At 36.2% G+C, this 18670-nt stretch overlaps 1 protein-coding gene and 1 non-coding gene across 2 annotated transcripts in view; both read left to right on the forward strand.

Annotated features, from left to right (window-relative positions):
• EPRS1 (glutamyl-prolyl-tRNA synthetase 1) overlaps positions 1 to 18670 on the forward strand; it is a 56381-nt gene that overhangs the window by 12695 nt on the left and 25016 nt on the right. The window contains exons 7-17 of the mRNA XM_006198871.4: positions 749 to 875; positions 1569 to 1761; positions 3177 to 3348; positions 4966 to 5199; positions 6239 to 6323; positions 6608 to 6667; positions 10991 to 11101; positions 13259 to 13395; positions 14243 to 14450; positions 15297 to 15409; positions 18079 to 18196. Of these exons, the coding sequence (XP_006198933.1) occupies positions 749 to 875; positions 1569 to 1761; positions 3177 to 3348; positions 4966 to 5199; positions 6239 to 6323; positions 6608 to 6667; positions 10991 to 11101; positions 13259 to 13395; positions 14243 to 14450; positions 15297 to 15409; positions 18079 to 18196 (1558 nt within the window). The remainder of the gene's footprint in view (positions 1 to 748; positions 876 to 1568; positions 1762 to 3176; positions 3349 to 4965; positions 5200 to 6238; positions 6324 to 6607; positions 6668 to 10990; positions 11102 to 13258; positions 13396 to 14242; positions 14451 to 15296; positions 15410 to 18078; positions 18197 to 18670) is intronic.
• On the forward strand, positions 15003 to 15074 carry TRNAA-GGC (transfer RNA alanine (anticodon GGC)). The gene has a single exon. It is a non-coding gene; the product is annotated as a tRNA-Ala (tRNA).

Below are 18670 nucleotides of genomic sequence, written 5' to 3' on the forward strand. Positions count from 1 at the left end.
ACCGTTACCAGTGAAGTGTATCTTCGACAAAATACTGCTTTGTATCCACTTCATTGATAGAGGAGGATGTTCTGTAATATTTTTAACAGTGCCTCTAATTAATTTTATTCCATGTAATTGTCAGCTGCCCATAGAACAGAATAGTATTTTATAGATTGTGATCTGCGGAATGTTGGTACTAGATGAGGCCTTCAGGATCATTTAGTTAAAATCTTTTTTATTTTGGATTCTGAGAAAACTGAAGCCTAGAGAAGTGAAGTGGCTTTCCTGTGGCTTCCTAATTCTCATATGCTCTTTTATTTAATTATCACAGTGACAGTAGCATTCTCAGGGGTGCTTCTGTCTGGTGTGCAGTAGGCGGGTGCCCAGTTCTTATAGCATCTGCTCTTATTAAGGTAGGCTACCTGTAGCATTGCAGACAGTTTTGAAACTGGGTTCTGAATGACCTTTCATTCCTCAGTGAAAAAAGGAAAATGGAGATTTGCCTTAAGGTTGTAAATAACTTGTTCCTTTGCGAGATTTTACATATGAAATTGATTCTTACGATCATTTTATAAATGTTACAGTCTTCTTTTCCTTCCCCAGGGTCAGATTTTCTGTCACAGTACTTCTTATTAGCAAATAAAATATGACTGGAATACCAACTAAAAGGATTTTTGTTTAGTTCTCATCTCCTCAAAAAGGTTAAGTTTAAGTATTTAGTTAAAAGCATGTTAATGAGTTTCTTTGTAAAATGTTTTTGTTTTAGTTACTTACACATTGGGCATGCAAAAGCTGCTCTTCTGAACCAGCACTACCAGGTTAACTTTAAAGGGAAACTGATCATGAGATTTGATGACACAAATCCTGAAAAAGAAAAGGAAGATTTTGAGAAGGTAATTAAAGGTGTAGTGATGACCCTTTGTCAGTAAAGTTAATAAAATTAGACGGTGACCTGATACCTTCATGGTATGAAATAAACTTAAGTTTACTCTCATAGCTGCTTCTTTCCCTCACCTGTGTATTCTTTTCTGAGACCTAAGCCAAGAAATTTTGAGTTCCCATACCAAAAATCTTCAGTTTATTTTTTTTCCTCCTCAATTGTTGTAGAATTTACCTAAATGATGCATTTTCCTGTAAGTATCAATTTCTTAAATAATTGGTCACTAGAGGCAGGTTTCCTTTTTGTTATGTAATTTTATGAATGACGCAAACACTAAGTAGGTATTGGAAAATGTGAAGGTTTCCTAGCCTCTTATATCATCTATTTAGAAGCACTGCAATGTATTCAAAGAGAGGGCAAATAATTGTCAGCACGACCAATAGTAATCCGCTTTTCCAGAGTAAATGGAAAGCATCATGAGATCAGCTTTTTCAGCTGAAAATTTAGAGGCTAGTATAATGAATGTCTCTCTTTCACTCTTTTTTTTTTTTTCCTGATCTAATATGATACAACTTCCACAACCATTTTCAGGCTATATAAGACTGATGGTGTGTTATTACATTTGCCTAAATGCAGTATCAAGGATTGAAAATTCACCAGAAAATCCAAAAGATGAACTGATGGTCATTTTAAATTCTTATTGCAGGTTATCTTGGAAGATGTTGCAATGTTGCATATCAAACCAGATCAGTTTACTTACACCTCAGATCATTTTGAAACCATAATGAAGTATGCTGAGAAGCTCATTCAGGAAGGGAAGGCTTATGTGGATGATACTCCTGCTGAGCAGATGAAGGCGGAACGTGAGCAGAGGATAGAGTCCAAACACAGGGAAAACTGTAAGGCACAGTTAGTGTTTTATATTTTAATTGACATTCTTCTTGTGTTTAGTAGAAAATAGTTTCTGTGAAAGATGCTGGTTTGAAACGTTTGGGAATGTGTTTCCTGTTAATTCATCTCTTAGAAATCTTTTCTCTGTCATCTTTACATTGTTACTGCTTTGTTGGCATCACACCTGCTTGTGAAGTGTGCATGCCCTCAGCATCTCTCCTGTTACCTGCAGTCTTTTGATTGCATTCAAGCCACTGAATGATTCCTTCTGTGACATTTTGTAGTTCTCTCAATTTAAATACTTCACTTTTCTGTTAGAATGGTTGATGATAATGTTACCCATACCCAGATCTTCCTGTCAGCATGTGGGTAAATGTAAATAGAACACATAAGCTTGGTGCTACCCTGTGTCTGAAATATCACTTGAAAAAACACGTATCTTTCTTATTCATTACTTGTCCCTGAGCTTCTGGATCTGGCTATTTTTATTCTGTAATTATATTGCCAGAACTTCTCAGCTACTATATCTAAATTTTGAATGTCACATTTGGGAAATATAGTAAATTCACATCGTTATGGAAGTCTGCTTTTTTGTTTTGTGTTATTTTTTTAAGTTTCTCTACATTTTCAAAGGTAGTTAACACTGGACTTTTAGACCTAACTTGATTCTTTGAGAGCAGGTAAAGTGTCCTTCATATCTTCAGTAGTTTCCACAGAGAATCATTTTTCAGCAGTTCTTTCTTATTCATATGGGGCAGGTACCTTCCTGACGTAGGTAGGACCATAGTCAATGAGGATACAGAAGTTTTTTTCCTGGGATAAGCTTGTATCACACTCTGTTTTCTATCATCTCTCATTTTTACAGATTTAAGGGTATCCTACTTTCCACTGGAAAGACTGCAGGTGCTTTTGGGGAGCTCATGGGCTTAGGCTCTGAGCGTGAGCTGTGTTCTTTAGACGGGAATGGGCTGCAGCACTAACACCTGGGCTGGGCCAAAGAGGTCTGTCCCCTGGGCATGAGGTGGCAAAGAAACAGAATGCTTCTGCTTCAAGCACACTTAAATTTGATCCAGGTGGTGGGGGTGAGAATGGGAGCTGGGGGAGAAGCTGGCCAGTTTTGCCATAGTGGGAAAATGTACCCTTCGTCAATACTACATCAGTGAAAAGTGTTGACTTCTGAAACATTCGTATAGAGTACATTTCCTAAGTGTTTTGTAGGACAACTTCATGTTTTTAAAAAAATGCCATGTACTCTGGGTATCAGATATTGAAACTATTACAGTACTTTTAAACAAGTGAAGTGTATTTGTAATATAAAATCAGATCTTGAAAATTTGTATCAGATTATAAGGCCTAAAATAATTTGAATACAGCCAGATTAGTAATACATTAAGATAAACTATGTATAACCATCATTTTGTAGCTATTGAGAAGAATCTACAAATGTGGGAAGAAATGAAAAAGGGAAGCCAGTTGGGTCAGTCCTGTTGTTTGCGAGCAAAAATTGACATGAGTAGTAACAATGGGTGCATGAGGGACCCCACGCTTTATCGCTGCAAAATTCAGCCACACCCAAGAACTGGAAATAAATACAAGTAAGTGCATCTCTTTCATTATGCTGGGCGGCTTACTGTGCTTTTGCTTTGATGCTCTTTGTAAACACAGAGTAGGGAGTAGATGCAGACTAGTCAGGAGACCTGGACCTCTGTTTACCTGGGGGTTAGCTGGCTGTCGGTAAACTTAAAGCTTGTAGCTTCTTGGGATGTTACCTATCAGTTAAGGTTATACTAGATTATTTCTAAGATCATTTCTGTCTGTAAAAGTCCTTGAGTCTGCCGAAAGTTGCTTTTTATGTATAGATTAGGTGTACTGTGGTGTGTATCTTTAGATGAAAATACTTCTCTTCCTGTCGTAAACTTCAATTCTGCGAGACATAGTAGATTCATAAATGTGATAGAGTTGAAACTTTAAAGAAATATAAATAACATAAGAGAGTATCCTGTGTTTTTTCTAGTTTCAGATAGTTTTCTATGTGGGTTTTCATTCAGGTCAACAGGTTTTTTTCTTTAAATGCCCCCCTACCATGCCATTCATTCATAACGTAACCACAGAGTGTATTTTCATATACTTTGAAGGAGCCCACTACATACAAGTGCTGAATTACAACTTCTGAAGAGACTGGTGGTTGTAAATTACTTAGTTAGCTAATGTGACTTTTCTGTAAGCTTGAGGTTGCAGACGTGTATGTCTGTGTCTATATGTAGAAAAACACTTCACGTGTGTGTGTATATATATATATCCTTCATTTTTCTCCTTTTTTTAAATTTTATTTTTATTGAAGTGTAGTTGATTTACAGTATTAATTTGAAGTGTATAGCAGACTGATTCAGTTATACATATACACACGTACATACACATATATATGTATATATACACACATATATTTTCAGATTCTTTTCCATTATTTATGTCCTTCATTTTTAACAGGATAGTTGCACCCTGTTTTACTAAATAAGTATTTTGAATGTTTAGAAAAGTGAATTTGAGTACACATTTTCAGTATCGAATTGCAAAGCATAGTGCAGTAGGGTCTTAATGCAATTCTATCTTAAAAATTAGAAGGCATAATGCAATAGTATATCTTTAAAAAATTCATATGAAAACTGCATATGTGTTGTGTACATTATTTTAGACAAACTATTTAAGAGTAGTCCATTTTAAATGGAATTTTAATCTAATAATTTTGTTTCCTATTATTTGTCAGAGATGGGAACACTCTGTTCTAGAATGCATTTATAATTACAAAAGTGTTAAACTTGGAGATTTACTTGATTGTAAGACTATTTAAGATATTGAAAAGCTAAATTCCCTCAAAATTAATGTTGCTTTCTACCATGATATACATTGGCCATTAGAGATAAGACTATAGAATTTGCTGTCCCAGTATCCATTTGTCTTAAATTGCAGATTTGCTTTTTTGTTTGAATATTGAGTATGTAACTGATTCATTGTCTTCAAAATCTTTATAATTTTTTTTATAATGTTTTAATGTGCTTTGAGTATTATGAGTTAAAACACCTGTTGGTTCTTAAGAAATTCTCAACTTGTAAAGAACTATGTTCTAAATTAATATTGCTGCTTATAATGCCTAATCTAAGATGAAAAGGGTACAATCCTTTGTTGATTTTCAAAATATTCCGTTTTTTTTCTAGTGTTTATCCTACATATGATTTTGCCTGCCCCATAGTGGACAGCATTGAAGGTGTTACACATGCCCTGAGAACAACAGAATACCATGACAGAGATGAGCAATTTTACTGGATTATTGAAGCTTTAGGCATAAGAAAACCCTATATTTGGGAGTATAGTCGGCTAAATCTCAACAACACAGTGCTTTCCAAAAGAAAGCTCACATGGTTTGTCAACGAGGGACTAGTAGATGGATGGTATGTTTGCTTTTGTCTAGAACTGAGAGGAAGCGAGGACACGGTGTAGCACTAAGTTTTAAACTGCCTTGAGGGGTGGGGTCAGGATGAGTGGGAGGGGTTGGAGTGGGTGGGCCTGTAGGGTTTCTGGTCCTTGTCCTTATCTCATCCAGTTGCTCAGGTACTGCTCCCTTTTGTTTTACTGCTGCGAATATGGAATGCCATTGTTTGGGTACAAAGATGGAGTCCATATTTGGGACTAGAAAAAGTTTGAAAATCTCTGTAGCACATTAATAACCTATAATAGGATTTCTATGAGAAAGATGAATATAAAAATTAAAATGACCTTATAGCCATGTATTCCTGTAAAGGAAACCTATTGAGATGCTTCACCATGCTTCTAAGTCTAAGAATATATTTTTTACCTGAATTAACAAGAATGCACATATTAGTTTATATTACCATCACATAATAGTGATACATACTAAGTATATTGAATGATATATAATTTTAGACTTTTCACTGTGGAGCTGAGCTTGATAAAGAGCAGGTTTATCTTGGGCCCCATACAAAGGGTATTACTGGAAACTTACTGAATTTTGCAAATCTCTGCAGAATATTAATAACCAACATGTATGTTTTACATGACCCAAAAGGCTTATAAAGTATATGTGTACATGAACGACAGGATAGCCATCACTTACCTGTGTCTCGTGGTCATATGTAGAATAGGGACCTCGAATGTTTATTGAATAGAAACGGATAATGTTGTAACGCGCAGTTTTCTGTATTTGAAGATGTCACCTTTGTGTCTTTTTTCCAGTGTGCTTTTGCTATTTCCAGTATTGCATTTATTTTAATGAGTAACATTTTATTAATAAACAGTTTTCCTCTTTGTGAACTCGGGCTCACTGGTACTGTGATGTACCTGATTATTATAACCAGCTCTTAGTCCACATATTTAACAAACCAAATACAATATTATTTAGTAAGGTACTTTGTTCTTTCTGTACACATTAAAGAACTCTCCTTGGTACTTAAGACTTTCCCTGTTTCCCAGGGATGACCCACGATTTCCTACAGTTCGTGGTGTCCTGAGGCGAGGGATGACAGTTGAAGGACTGAAACAGTTTATTGCTGCTCAGGTGAGTTGTACTGTTTATAATAGTGGAAAATTGAGAGTGTCTTAAAACTCCTATGCTAGGGTTAGACAGAGACAACTGTGGTATTTTTACCCAGTGAGATATATGACTGTTGACTCTTAACTGTTCAGGGTAACCAGATAAGTTTGTACATACTTAAGTTCTAAATTCCAGTGGAAACGAGCTTGCAAATATTGGTTGGGTTATTTTCTAACATGCTTCAATTAAAGAAAGTATTCTAGGTCATACTTCTTGCCCTTTAAGCCATTTTATTATTGTTTTTCTAGGGTTCCTCACGTTCAGTTGTGAACATGGAATGGGACAAAATTTGGGCATTTAACAAGAAGGTACATGTTTTGACTCTTGGTCAACTCTCTTTTCTCATGCCTAACTCCTACGTAATAGAGTACATGTAGAATTCATTAGTGTGCTCATGGTAGAGAAAATTTTGTGAAGAATACTGTAACTTAGCAGATTTTCAGGAAAATGGAATGTTTTACTTTTTTGAACATATATAAATTGCGTTAAGCCTGTTAACTATACCAAACAAGTAACAATGATTAAAACAAACAAACTTGGAGTTATGGGGAATGGTAACAGTTTTTTCCTTAAATCTTTTTTGAACCCTTTGCATTTCATTTTTCTGCTTTCAAGCTGCGAGCTCTCTGTAAGAAGGTATTACTTACTGCTTTTATTTGCCTTACTTAGCAATAGCTTTTAGCATATTACATGTTATAACCTGAGATGTTATACAGCTTTGAAGCACAATCACATTTCTGTAAGAGACTTGCTTAAACAAACCCATTGAAAATGCATTATTCCTAGTTTTTAAAAACATCCTCTAGTTTTCTTCGTGGCAGAGGGAAGATTTGGCTAACTCCATTCTGATGTTCCCTTGTGTCCTGAGAGGACAGAGGGTTTTAAAGTTACATGTTTCATTGAATTGTATTGAAGGCTTATTAAGTATAATTCCTGTGTCTTACTGAATCTGAATCTAGCTTTTAAAAAACGGCTTCTTAAATAAAAGTCAAATGAGGAATACTGCATATTGACCTTGTTAATTATTAATTGGAAGCAGACGCTTAGACACTATAATAAGGCAAATCGTTCAAGTGCCATGTTTTGAACTATGGTTTCTGTGATTGTGTTCTGTAAGTTCTTTTTTTTTTTTTCTTTGTATTGCTGCTTGATTGTGCTGATGCCTTGCCTCAAAAAATAGTCGCTTGTCTCGCATGTGTCTTGAATTTATTTTAGTCTTTTGTGTTTAGTCAATTTTTGGACACATAAGGGAAGTATTAATTGGTTTTCTCTGTTGCTGCTGTTACTAATAAATACAGGCAAAGTTAATGACATTGGTGTCACTTTTCACTAATATAATTTTTAAAGGTTTTAAATTTTAATGACGTTATTATACACGTACACTTAGTTCAAATATATGAATTATATTGCACTATAGTCAAACAGTTCTATAGCTTCTAGTAAGATGAACATCATATTTCCCCATCTTCTTTCCTTCTATTTTCTCTCCCTACATAAATCACTTTCAGCTCTTTTGAATAAGTCTTTTGGTGTTTGTTGCCATGTCTCTAAATGAGATATGGGTGTTGCTACTTTTTTATTTATTTATTTATTTTTAGGCGTTATCAGTTGACTTTCCACAATGGAAGATGAGGATTTAGGTCTCTTACTTTGTCTCATAACTTGTTGGCTTTCTTGTAGCTAATTGCTTTGTTTGGTTTGGTTTTGTTGCCCTCATTTGTGTAGTTTCGTGGTTCTGTCTCAAACTCTTCACAAGTTGTCTGAATTTCCTACCGAAATGTTCACTTGCCTCAGATATTTAAGCTCGTCTTGGAAACATCTCTGCCGGGGCCTCTGGCGCTACTCAGATCTGATCCAGATGAGTGGCCTATTAACTTCGGAAGCCCAGCTGTCTTCCCAGGTCAATCTTCCTCGTCGTCCTGGGAATTCTCTTTGCTTTTGCTTCTGTGATGGAACATCTGGTTCCTGGATCTTTCTTCTCTTTTTATTACCTTTCTGCTTTGGTGTACTATATCCTCTGAGAAGGGGAACATAGAGGGGATGACGATTTTTGAGACCTTGTATGTTACCTTCCTCTTCACTTTGAAATGTCATGGTGATGTGCCTTGGGGTGGGTCTATTTTCATCCATTTCTATAGGAAGAACATGTGGTTTCCAGTCTGGAAACTCATGCCTTCAGTTCTGAGAAAATTTCTTGAATTCTTTCTGTTTCTTTGTTTTGTTTTGTTTTTTCTCTACTATGTTGTGTTTTTTCTTTCTGAAACTCTTCTTGAGCACATAATTGGGCCTCCTGGACTGTCTCTCTAATTTTATTTTCTCTGATTTCCATCTCATCTTCTGGCTCTACTGCCTGGGAGATCTCCTCAGCCCTGTCTTCTCAAATTCTGTTGAGTTTTTCATTTGTGCTGTCATATTTCCAAGATTTATGCTTTGAATTTTCAAAATAACTTCTTGTTCCTATTTCACAGTTATAATATTATCAATAATGTTTTCTTCTTGTAACATCTCTTTCCTCCAGGTTGTTTATTTTGTTTTTCCTTTGATATTGAAGGCATTTCTCAGATGTCTGGTGAGCATTGGTTATCTGCTTGCATTTAATGCCGGGGACTAAGAGTTATTGGAAGTCCCAAGAGGAAGATTGGCCCTGTCAGCTGAGCCTCACTGTAGGAGATCTGGCTGGGCCAGTTAGTTGAAAACTTCCATGCCAGTTACTTTATATCTTATCTCTTGGGTTAGACAGTTTTTTCAGAGGACTTTCTGTTACGCTGCCTGAAGTGTGAAGGCCTGACCGCCAGGGCTTTGGAGCCGGCCAGGGAAGACTGCTGGGGCTCTACATCTAGTATCGTACGTGCTCTTAATCCCCTTGTCTCTGTGTAGTACCCTCACCTTCAGAAGAAGAGTCTCTGGACTCTGGAGAAATTCAAAACCACTGATCCAGAGATTTTTAGAATTGTACAATTTTAGAACTGAAAAAGAGTTTTAAACCTTTTAATTCAAGGTTTCCCAAAGTTGTCTGATCCTAACCATCTGCTTGTTAAAAGTAGATTTCCAGACTTTTAGACCATTAGACAAGATTTCAGACCATTATCATCATAGTTCTTTAGGTTACGTAAGTGGCCTGAAAAACTGTGCTAGCCGATGTCCTGAGGGATTATTGTAATTAGTCAAGTGTGAGAAACAGTCTCCTGTCCTCTTTGTCAGTTGAGGAAACTGCGCTGCCGTGCACTGAAGAAGGTTTCTCAGGTTGGGTCATTTAGTTTTAGCTTCTTTAAAAGAAGAAATTGTATCTTACTGGCTTACATACGGAACTGAGTAGTCACAAATCAAATCTATGCTCATTCTAACCCAGTAGAAGCTGAAGAAGGAACCCTTTAAATAGTAAGAATGAATGAATTTAAAACTCCAAGGAAAGAAAGAATGAAAGAGTAAATTTAGAGAGAGGCTGGTGCTGATTTAGTACTGGCATGAAATAGAAGCAGATAAATAGTAACAGTCAAGGGGGAGTTTCGTGGCTTTTCAAACATTTAAGAATGATCCTCTGAGCATGGTTTCTTCTCTGAGTTCATTCAAACTTTCTTCAATATCAGAATCTGAAAAATACTCTCAAAGCAACGAAAACAAAACAAGAAAACCCAACCAAACAATAGCAACAAGAAAAAAACCCAGTACAAAACAAAAACAAAGACAGCCAAGTTTAATTAGCCATTAGCACTATTTTTTGCATCCTTCTGTTGGAAAAAAATGACTTTCATTACTTTTACCTGGTTATAAGACTCTATACTCGCTTCTGTCTACATTTTTCCTCCAAATACTTTATTTAGTGAACTGCTGTTGTCATTGGTCATCATGGATCATTTTAAATTGAACGGTGAAGCGAGAAAAATACATCATATCTGGAAGGGGATGCTACTGCTGTTTTGGAGGTAGAGAAGGTTAGATTGTAATGAATACTACCGTTCCTCCAGTTAATCTGCAAGTATGGATTGATTACCTGTATGTGCCAGGCCCTTGCTAGGTGCTGGGAACACAGTGGTCCCTATATATTTATGTATGTGTGTGTATATATAGAGAGAGATATATATATATAGCATGCAGACCAGTAGAAACATCTTGTTAATACCTTTAATCTATAGAATTGCCTTATTATAGTGACCTAATGCTATTTTGCTTTTGATGGTGATGTGTTGCCTAACACTGAATATAGAAAGTGATACTAAAACACATACAACTATGTTCCTTCAAAGTGGTCTTCTCTGACAAGACAAAATTGAGTGTCACATTTACCCATAGGATTGTTATATAACCCCACAGGATAAGTTTTCCTTCTAATACCGAAGTTAAAAAGTGTTTTCAGAATATTTTTAATATTCTATTTTAACTATTGGTTTCTTTTCGCTTGTCAGTAGTTCTTGGAGAGGAACTCTAAATCCTTCACGTAGTCTTTGTTTATGATTGTTTTTCCTTTTTCTGCTTGACAGTTCAATGTTAGAGAAGCATTAGAAGGTAAATCAAAAAATTAGTAAATGCAGTAACAAAGAATGCCAGTTAGTATTCCTGTGCTATTACTTATTTTTTTCATGAAGTTTTAAAAGATGCCTAAATGTTTTAACACAAGGATGCCTTTGTTGTAGGTTATTGACCCAGTGGCTCCACGATACGTTGCATTACTGAAGAAAGAAGTGATCCCGGTGAACGTCCCTGAGGCTCAGGAGGAGATGAAGGAAGTAGCCAAACACCCTAAGGTGACCTTCCAGTTTCACCAGCATTGCTCTCTCTCTGAAGGAAGGAGCCGGATAGTCAAAGGGGGCATGGGCCTGGGTGGCTCTAGCATGGTTCGGGATCATTTTCTCTTCAACATTATTTGTTAGGATTAGATACTATTTTTTTTTAATTCTTTATAAAATTTTTAAAGGTTACTTTCCATTTACGGTTATTACAAAATATTGGCTATACTCCCCATGTTGTACAGTACATCCTTGAGCCCGTGTTACACCCAGTAGTTTTACCTCCCACTCCCCCTCCCCTCTATTGCCCCTCTTCCCCTCCCCACTGATACCCACTTACTTGTTCTCTATTATCTGAGTCTGCTGCTTTTTTTATTCACTAAAATTTTTTTGTATTTTTTAGATTCCACATATAAGTGATATCATACAGTATTTGTCTTATCTCTGACTTATTTCACTTAGCATAATGCCTTCAAGTCCATTCATGTTGCTGCACGTGGCAAAATGTCATTCTTTTTTATGGCTGATAAGTATTCCATTGTATGTATAAACCACATCTTCTTTATCCATTCATCTATTGATGGACACTTAGATTATTTCCATATCTTGCAGTTTGTAAATAATGCTGCTGTGAACATTGGGGTGCATGTATCTTTTCAAATCAGTGTTTTTGTTTTTTTCAGATATACACCCAAGAGTGGAATTTCTGGGTCATATAGTAGTTCTGTTTTTAGTTTTTTGAGAAACCTCTATGGTGTTTTCCACAGTGCTTGCTCCAATTTACATTCCTGCCAACAGTGTAGTCTTGAAGCAAAAATAGATCCTTTTATTCCAGCTTTGTGAGTTGCCTGTAAATATTTTTGTTATATAATGAAGATTATGTCCATAGACTAGCTCACTCATATACTAGTATGCCAATAAATGAACTCATAACGTTTCTCATAACTATGTTACATTCATAGACTGACTCACACATAAGATACTGTGCTTCATGAAGTTACAAGTGTTCTGCATTGTAGCCTTATATGATTGCTTTTCTATGTATGACGTTAGCTATTTTTTAATTTTAAAGACTTTGTTTTCAATGAGATTTCGAGAGAGAGAGAGAGTGTGTGTGTGTGTGTGTGTGAGATTGATTAGCCTTTGCCTTTATCTTACATCTGATTGGTTCAAGCAATTGAATGGTGGTTTCTGATGTGTCCTGCCACCCACTGCAGTTAGCTTGCAGGTGAAGCATACTTAATGTTTTAAAATGAATGGTGAGAATAAAATTTTTTAAGAGTACTTATTTGTTAAGATGTTAAGTTGTGGTCACATAGCTTCACAGTTAAAGAATAAGTAATTATGAAGACTAGGTAATCATTAAAGAACTGTTTGATTAAGAAACACTTTAAATAATGATGTGATTACTCAGCTTGATCTCTGGAATTTTTCTTATCATTTTCCTGACAAAATGTTGCATTTTTAGCCTGTCAGTATTTTCTTTTGAGCACAGCATAAGTTGTTGCAACATACTGATTTTTCTCAAATGCTGGGTGCATTCAGTGAATAATTATTAAACACATGCTATTTAACATTTATTTTAAAGTTTCTCCTTATACACTTTTTTCTTTAGATCTCTGCCAAACAAGTATGTGAAATTTAACAAATATAACATTCTTTTTATCTCCCAGATCTCTTTTTTTTTCTTCCTATTATTACATACTGAAAAGGCAGGAAATTTATCTTTCTATACATGTATACTACTATCTTCAAAATCTATCTCTTAAAATATGAAAGGTCTACCATTTTCTGCAAAGGGGACATACCTTCCTATAATGTTCTGTAGCCACTGATGAGGAATGACTTTATTTTCTCCTTTGCTGCAGAAGCAATGAGATTTTGAGGCTAGCAAAGCAGATTCTGGTCGGAAGGACACAATGAGACAAATACTCCTACCTCTAACACCAAGGAATGGTTGTTTTAGGCCAGAAGCAGCGTCAGGGGTAGACCACCTCGTATAACTCCACTAGCATCGTCGGCCAGGTGGCTGACCCAGTGTCACAGAGCCAGGATTCAGACGAATAAAGATGACTTCTGTTTTTGTTAAGCAATAAAATGAGTGAATGTATACATTTGCATCCTGGGTCCAAGAAGTTGTTTCAAGCAACCCTCTCCTCTTTTCTCCTCGATCAGAACCCCGACGTTGGCTTGAAGCCCGTGTGGTACAGCCCTAAAGTCCTCATTGAAGGTGCTGATGCAGAGACGTTGTCAGAGGGCGAGATGGTCACGTTTATCAACTGGGGCAACATCAACATCACTAAAATACACAAGTAAGAACTTTTTGTTTGTCATCAAATAAATATGGAAGAAAAGTCTTTTGTGTTTATTTGTTTGTTAAAAATTACCTAATTCAGAGCCATAAATGCTGCTGACTGGTAAATCTGCCCAGGCATAGATGCTGCAAATTCTGGAACATTAAATATTTTCCCATATATGTTTCAGTTTATTAATAGGGTATCAGGATGTCTTTTGCTTGTGATGTTAAAAATGACTATGCTATATATAAAATATAGTTTTAATGCTTTATGTTCCCTTTTTATCATGTAATTCTCATTATACAATTGCCTGGTGGAGGGATCCTTTGGATAAAATTTGCATATATATATAAAACATTCTTTATCCTAAAATCTACTTTAAAATTAATTGTTTTGTGATGAGTATGAACCTTCCAGTTATTACAGTGTGCTGCACTTACCAGTTTGTTAAGATTACATAAATGGGATGTAGTATGCTAAGATTGATCTAGTAAACTCTGAAATCTCAATTGTCCAGTCAGTACATACAGTTTCAAGTGGTTGTTAAATGTTTTAAAATATGGTATTTTAGATTTTTAATGCTTACTGCAGGTGACTTTAAAATTTGCCAGCATGTTCGCGTTCTCCATCAGCTGTGTGTGGATGTGCTCTCCTGTGGGCTGTTACTGTCTTGATAGCAAGGATTACCCTTCGTTCATCCCTTAACCAGAATGTGTCGGGCACAGATTAGCCTCTCAAATGTTTGACTTGAAATTTTTCCAAAGAAAATTCCTTCTCCGTTTATTACAGATACAGAACGAAGTAATGCACTTATGGCAATTATGGTTTATTTTCTTGAAGCACTTCTCAATGTTATTTCTAGAAATGCAGATGGAAAAATTGTATCTCTTGATGCAAAACTGAACTTGGAGAACAAAGACTACAAGAAAACCACTAAGATCACGTGGCTTGCAGAGACTGCACGTGCTCTTCCTGTTCCAGCAATCTGTGTCACTTACGAGCACTTGATCACAAAGCCCGTGCTGGGAAAAGACGAGGACTTTAAGCAGTATGTCAACAAGGACAGTAAGGTAGCCTTCTAAAAGACACCATATTTCTCCTTTGTTGTATAAGCCTTTCTTTAGAACTTTAAAAATTAGTTTCAAGTATTTGTTTCCTCAGATAAAATGGAAAAGATTGCTAGATTTTTGTTATAAAATGATGTAAAGGAAATGCTTTCATTTTACAAATGATAGAAACTGAGGCACAGCGAGGCTAAGTCACCTGCTTGAGAACAGGCAGGCAGGGGCCGAGGTGGGATTCAGACCCAGGCGTCCTGGCTCTGGGGCCCTCGTGCTTTAACAGGTGCTGTGCCAGCGTGCCTTTCAGCTGGGTCTCTGTGCTGCTTGCACTGTAGTTCATGCTTATGGTGGGAAACTTCTTTATATCTGCGGAGACACCAGTCAAGTTAGTTAAAAGGTCCCTGAAGCCTGTCAGTTTATAAATGTTAAGTTTTAGAAATAGATAAATACTTATTATTTTGATATTTCATTGCCTTACTATATGTGCTTAACTAGTAAAGTTTTTAACGTATCTGTTTAAAATAGGAATATTACAGCTACTGGAAAAACTGCTTGTGAGGGGAGGGTATAGCTCAGTGGTAGAGCATGTGCTTGGCACGCACGAAGTCCTGGGTTCAATCCCCAGTACCTTCATTAATAAATGAATTGATAAATAAAAATAAATAAATAAACCTGATTACCTCCCCGCAAAGAATGTTTTAAAAAATAAGTAAAAATTTAAGAAACATATTTCCCGTCCTCAAACCTCCCCTTCCAAAAACACCAAACAAACAACAAAAAGTGCTTGCGTTTGAGAGTTGTTTTTAGTGCTCTGATTTTTAAGAAAACGTATTTGGTGTCCTCCCATCTTCACAGCATGAAGAACTAATGCTGGGGGATCCGTGCCTTAAGGACCTGAAGAAAGGAGACATTATACAGCTCCAGAGAAGAGGCTTCTTCATATGTGATCAGCCTTATGAACCTGTTAGGTAAGTCAGTGTGACTGAGCAGTTACGGGTGGTACTTGAAGCTCTTTTTTTTTTTTTTTTTTTGCTTGAAGTTCTTATAAGAAATAATATTTTAAAAATGGAACTTTCACTAAAATGCTCTACCTGACAATTCTCTGTTCAGTTTGATTTGTTCTTTTGTGTTTATTATTTCAGACTTTACTGTAACAAGTGATAACTTTGCAACAGCATAATTTAACACATTTTATTTCCAAAACTAAACCATCTTACAGTTCATCTTCATGTGGTGCAAGCAAAAAGGAAAAATTTCAGTGTTATCTTTGGGTAAAAATTATTACTGTTACCTTTTCTTTGTAGTGTATTTTAATTAGATCTAATTTCGAATATAAATAGTACAGCAGGTGCATTTAGAGGATGATAACAAGTTGTGTGTTTTTTTTAAACTGTAAAGTAACAGAATTACTAGAACTTTGTCTCTAAATTTATATTCTTGTTTCTCTTGGTTTTCTTTTTTTGTCTGCTGTTTTTTATTGCGTCTCTTTAACTTTGTGATCAGACCTCACTCCTGAGCTCCAGACTTGTGAATCTAACTAATGCCTTTTAGAAATCTCTGAATAGATAGCTTTCAAGTACATGAGACTTCAAAATTCAGGCCACTCGGTACCCATCTCTGAGTGGCTCTTCTCCTTTATCCTCCTTTCCAGGCAGTCAGCCTTGTGTGTACTGCCTCCCTAGTTCACCTCTGTGCACCTACTGCTCTGCCTTCTTTCAGGTCCTACACATTTCTTCCTTGATTGCCAAAATAGTTTCTAAGGTCGTCTCTTGCTTCCAGTTTGGCCCTTTTCTAATCCACTTTTCATATGGCCACCAGTCTAAAAATTTCAAAGAAAGAATTGTATCACATTTCCTCCCTGCTTAGTAATTCTTGTCAGCTTCAGAGTAAAATCTAAACTTCTTAGTTTGACGTACAAGAGTCTTCATGTCATGGCCCCTCCACCCACTTGAGCCATACCTTTTGTGGTTGACCTGTCCCTGATCCCTTCTGTTCAGGATACTGGGCTGCTTGGGGCTTTCCAAAGGCATCAAGTGCCTTTGAACGTCTTGCTTTTTCATGGAATGGCCCTACTTCTTTTTCTTCATCTGGTAACCTTTCAAATGTTACTTCTTCCAGAGCTTTCTTAAATTCCTCAAATCTGGATAGGTACCCAACCTGTGTGTCCACATTGCATCTAGGACTTCCCTCTTGAGAATATTTATCACATACTGTTGTATCTGTCAGTCGTATTTGGTCTCCACCACTAGAATTCATTAAGGGCAGATACTGTTTTTTCTTTTCCATCTTAGTGTCATATTGCCTTTAGTCAAAAAAAATCATGCATGTAAACCGCATAACACAGTGCCTGGTACTTACTGAGGCCTCATTAAATACTAGTAACGGTGGTGGTGGTACTAAGTAGAGTAATGCACAGAAGAGGGTAGGTTCTCAGTTTATTCTGAAGGAATTACTGAACTTTCTGACAAATGGTGTCAGATCAGCAGCTACATGCAAGAGTGAAGTTGGATCCTTACCTCATACCATGTGAAAAAGATTAACTCAAATATGGATCAAAGACCTGAATGTAAAAGCTAAACTGTAAAACTCTTAGAGGAAAGCATAAGTTTAAAATCTTTGTAACCGTAGCAGTGCTTTCTTAAATATAACACCTAAAGCATAAACAACCAAAGAAAATATACATGAATTAAATGACATCAAAATTTTAAAATTTTGTGCTTCAAAGGACACCGTCAGGGAAGTCAAAAGACAACCCACAGAATGGGAGAAAGATATTTTCACATGTATCTGATAAAAGACTTGTATGCAAGATAAATAAAGAGTCCTTATAACTCAGTAATAAAAAGACATGTCCAGAGTAGACAGTTTCACAGAAACACAGTAGATTAGTGGTTGCCAGGGGCCAGAGGGTTTGGGGACTGGGAAGTGATTGGTAAAGGGTACAGAATGTCTTTCTAGAGTCATATGGATGTTTCAGAATTAGATAGTGGTAATGATTGCACTATTTTATGTAGCCATTGAATTGTCTGCTTGCAGAGGGTGGAGTTTTTGGTATGTGAATTATATCTCAATTAGGCCATGTTAAAAAATACTGAAGAGATATGTAAGATTCTGTTGTTACTGAATTCTTTCTCTTCTTATTTTTACTCTGCAGCTTTTACCACAAGATTGGAAAAAGTCTTTTGCTTATGAGTAGTCTCAGAGGCGCTGGATTTTGCTGTACCCTGTAGCATTGAAAAATTCTCATAAAATTTATGTTTTACAGAAATTCTGCTTATAAGCAGATTAGGTCATTATGTAGATGCATTTCCTCTAAGTCAAGAGTGAGACCATTAACATCCACTATTGCCATTTCTGGTGGCAGAGTAGATGTACCTTTGTCTGGACTTAGCACGTTCGTATCTATAAAAGTTCATAAGTTGAAAGTTTATAATCAGCCCTGTCAGTTTTTATTTATGTATTTATTGTTTTTAAACTACTCTGAGTAGCCTCTGATTTGCATAAGAGAATGTACTACTTATTTATAGTTTTGAAAAGCAATAACAGTGCCATTGAATTAATCTAGGAATTCAGTTTTAATTGCTGTTTGGATAATTTTGTTCAAATAAGCTTTTTTGTCCTTTCATTTTCTTTTTAGTCCGTATAGTTGTGTAGAAGCTCCATGCATTTTGATATACATTCCTGATGGGCATACAAAGGAAATGCCAACATCTGGGTCAAAGGAGAAGACCAAAGTAGAAACAACAAAAAATCAGGTAAATATTGACTTTTATGAATATGTCTCTAGTCAGTGATCTTTGTGTCCAAGAGTTTAGAATCTGTTTCTTTACAAAGGATTGTCTTCCTCACTGTTGAGACTGAAGAAGACGGTAGCTCTTTCTTACTTTGGGGGTTTTTATCATTGTTGATCTTTCTTGTAAGATTTCAAAATACCCTGAAAAACAAGATTTTTAAAATGTAATTTTGTTACGTGAAAGAGTAAGAAAGACTAGGCTAAAAGAATGTTTTTACGAGAGCTTTTCTCCCCCAGTAGAGCTGTATTAGATCCTTGCCCAGGGTAACAGCAGTTGTTAACGACTGAGTTAGGACAGTGACCTGGTATTCTGGCTCCCTGTCTGTACTTTCCTGTCAAACTCCAGGGCCTCTTGGAGAAGAGCTCCCGGCAGTCACTGAGGTTTGGGAAAGAGAAAAAGGACAGGAACTGCTATGTTGAGGATGATGGGAAACTT

This window comes from Vicugna pacos, chromosome 23 (assembly GCF_048564905.1).
Source record: "Vicugna pacos chromosome 23, VicPac4, whole genome shotgun sequence".
NCBI classification, from domain to species: domain Eukaryota; kingdom Metazoa; phylum Chordata; class Mammalia; order Artiodactyla; family Camelidae; genus Vicugna; species Vicugna pacos.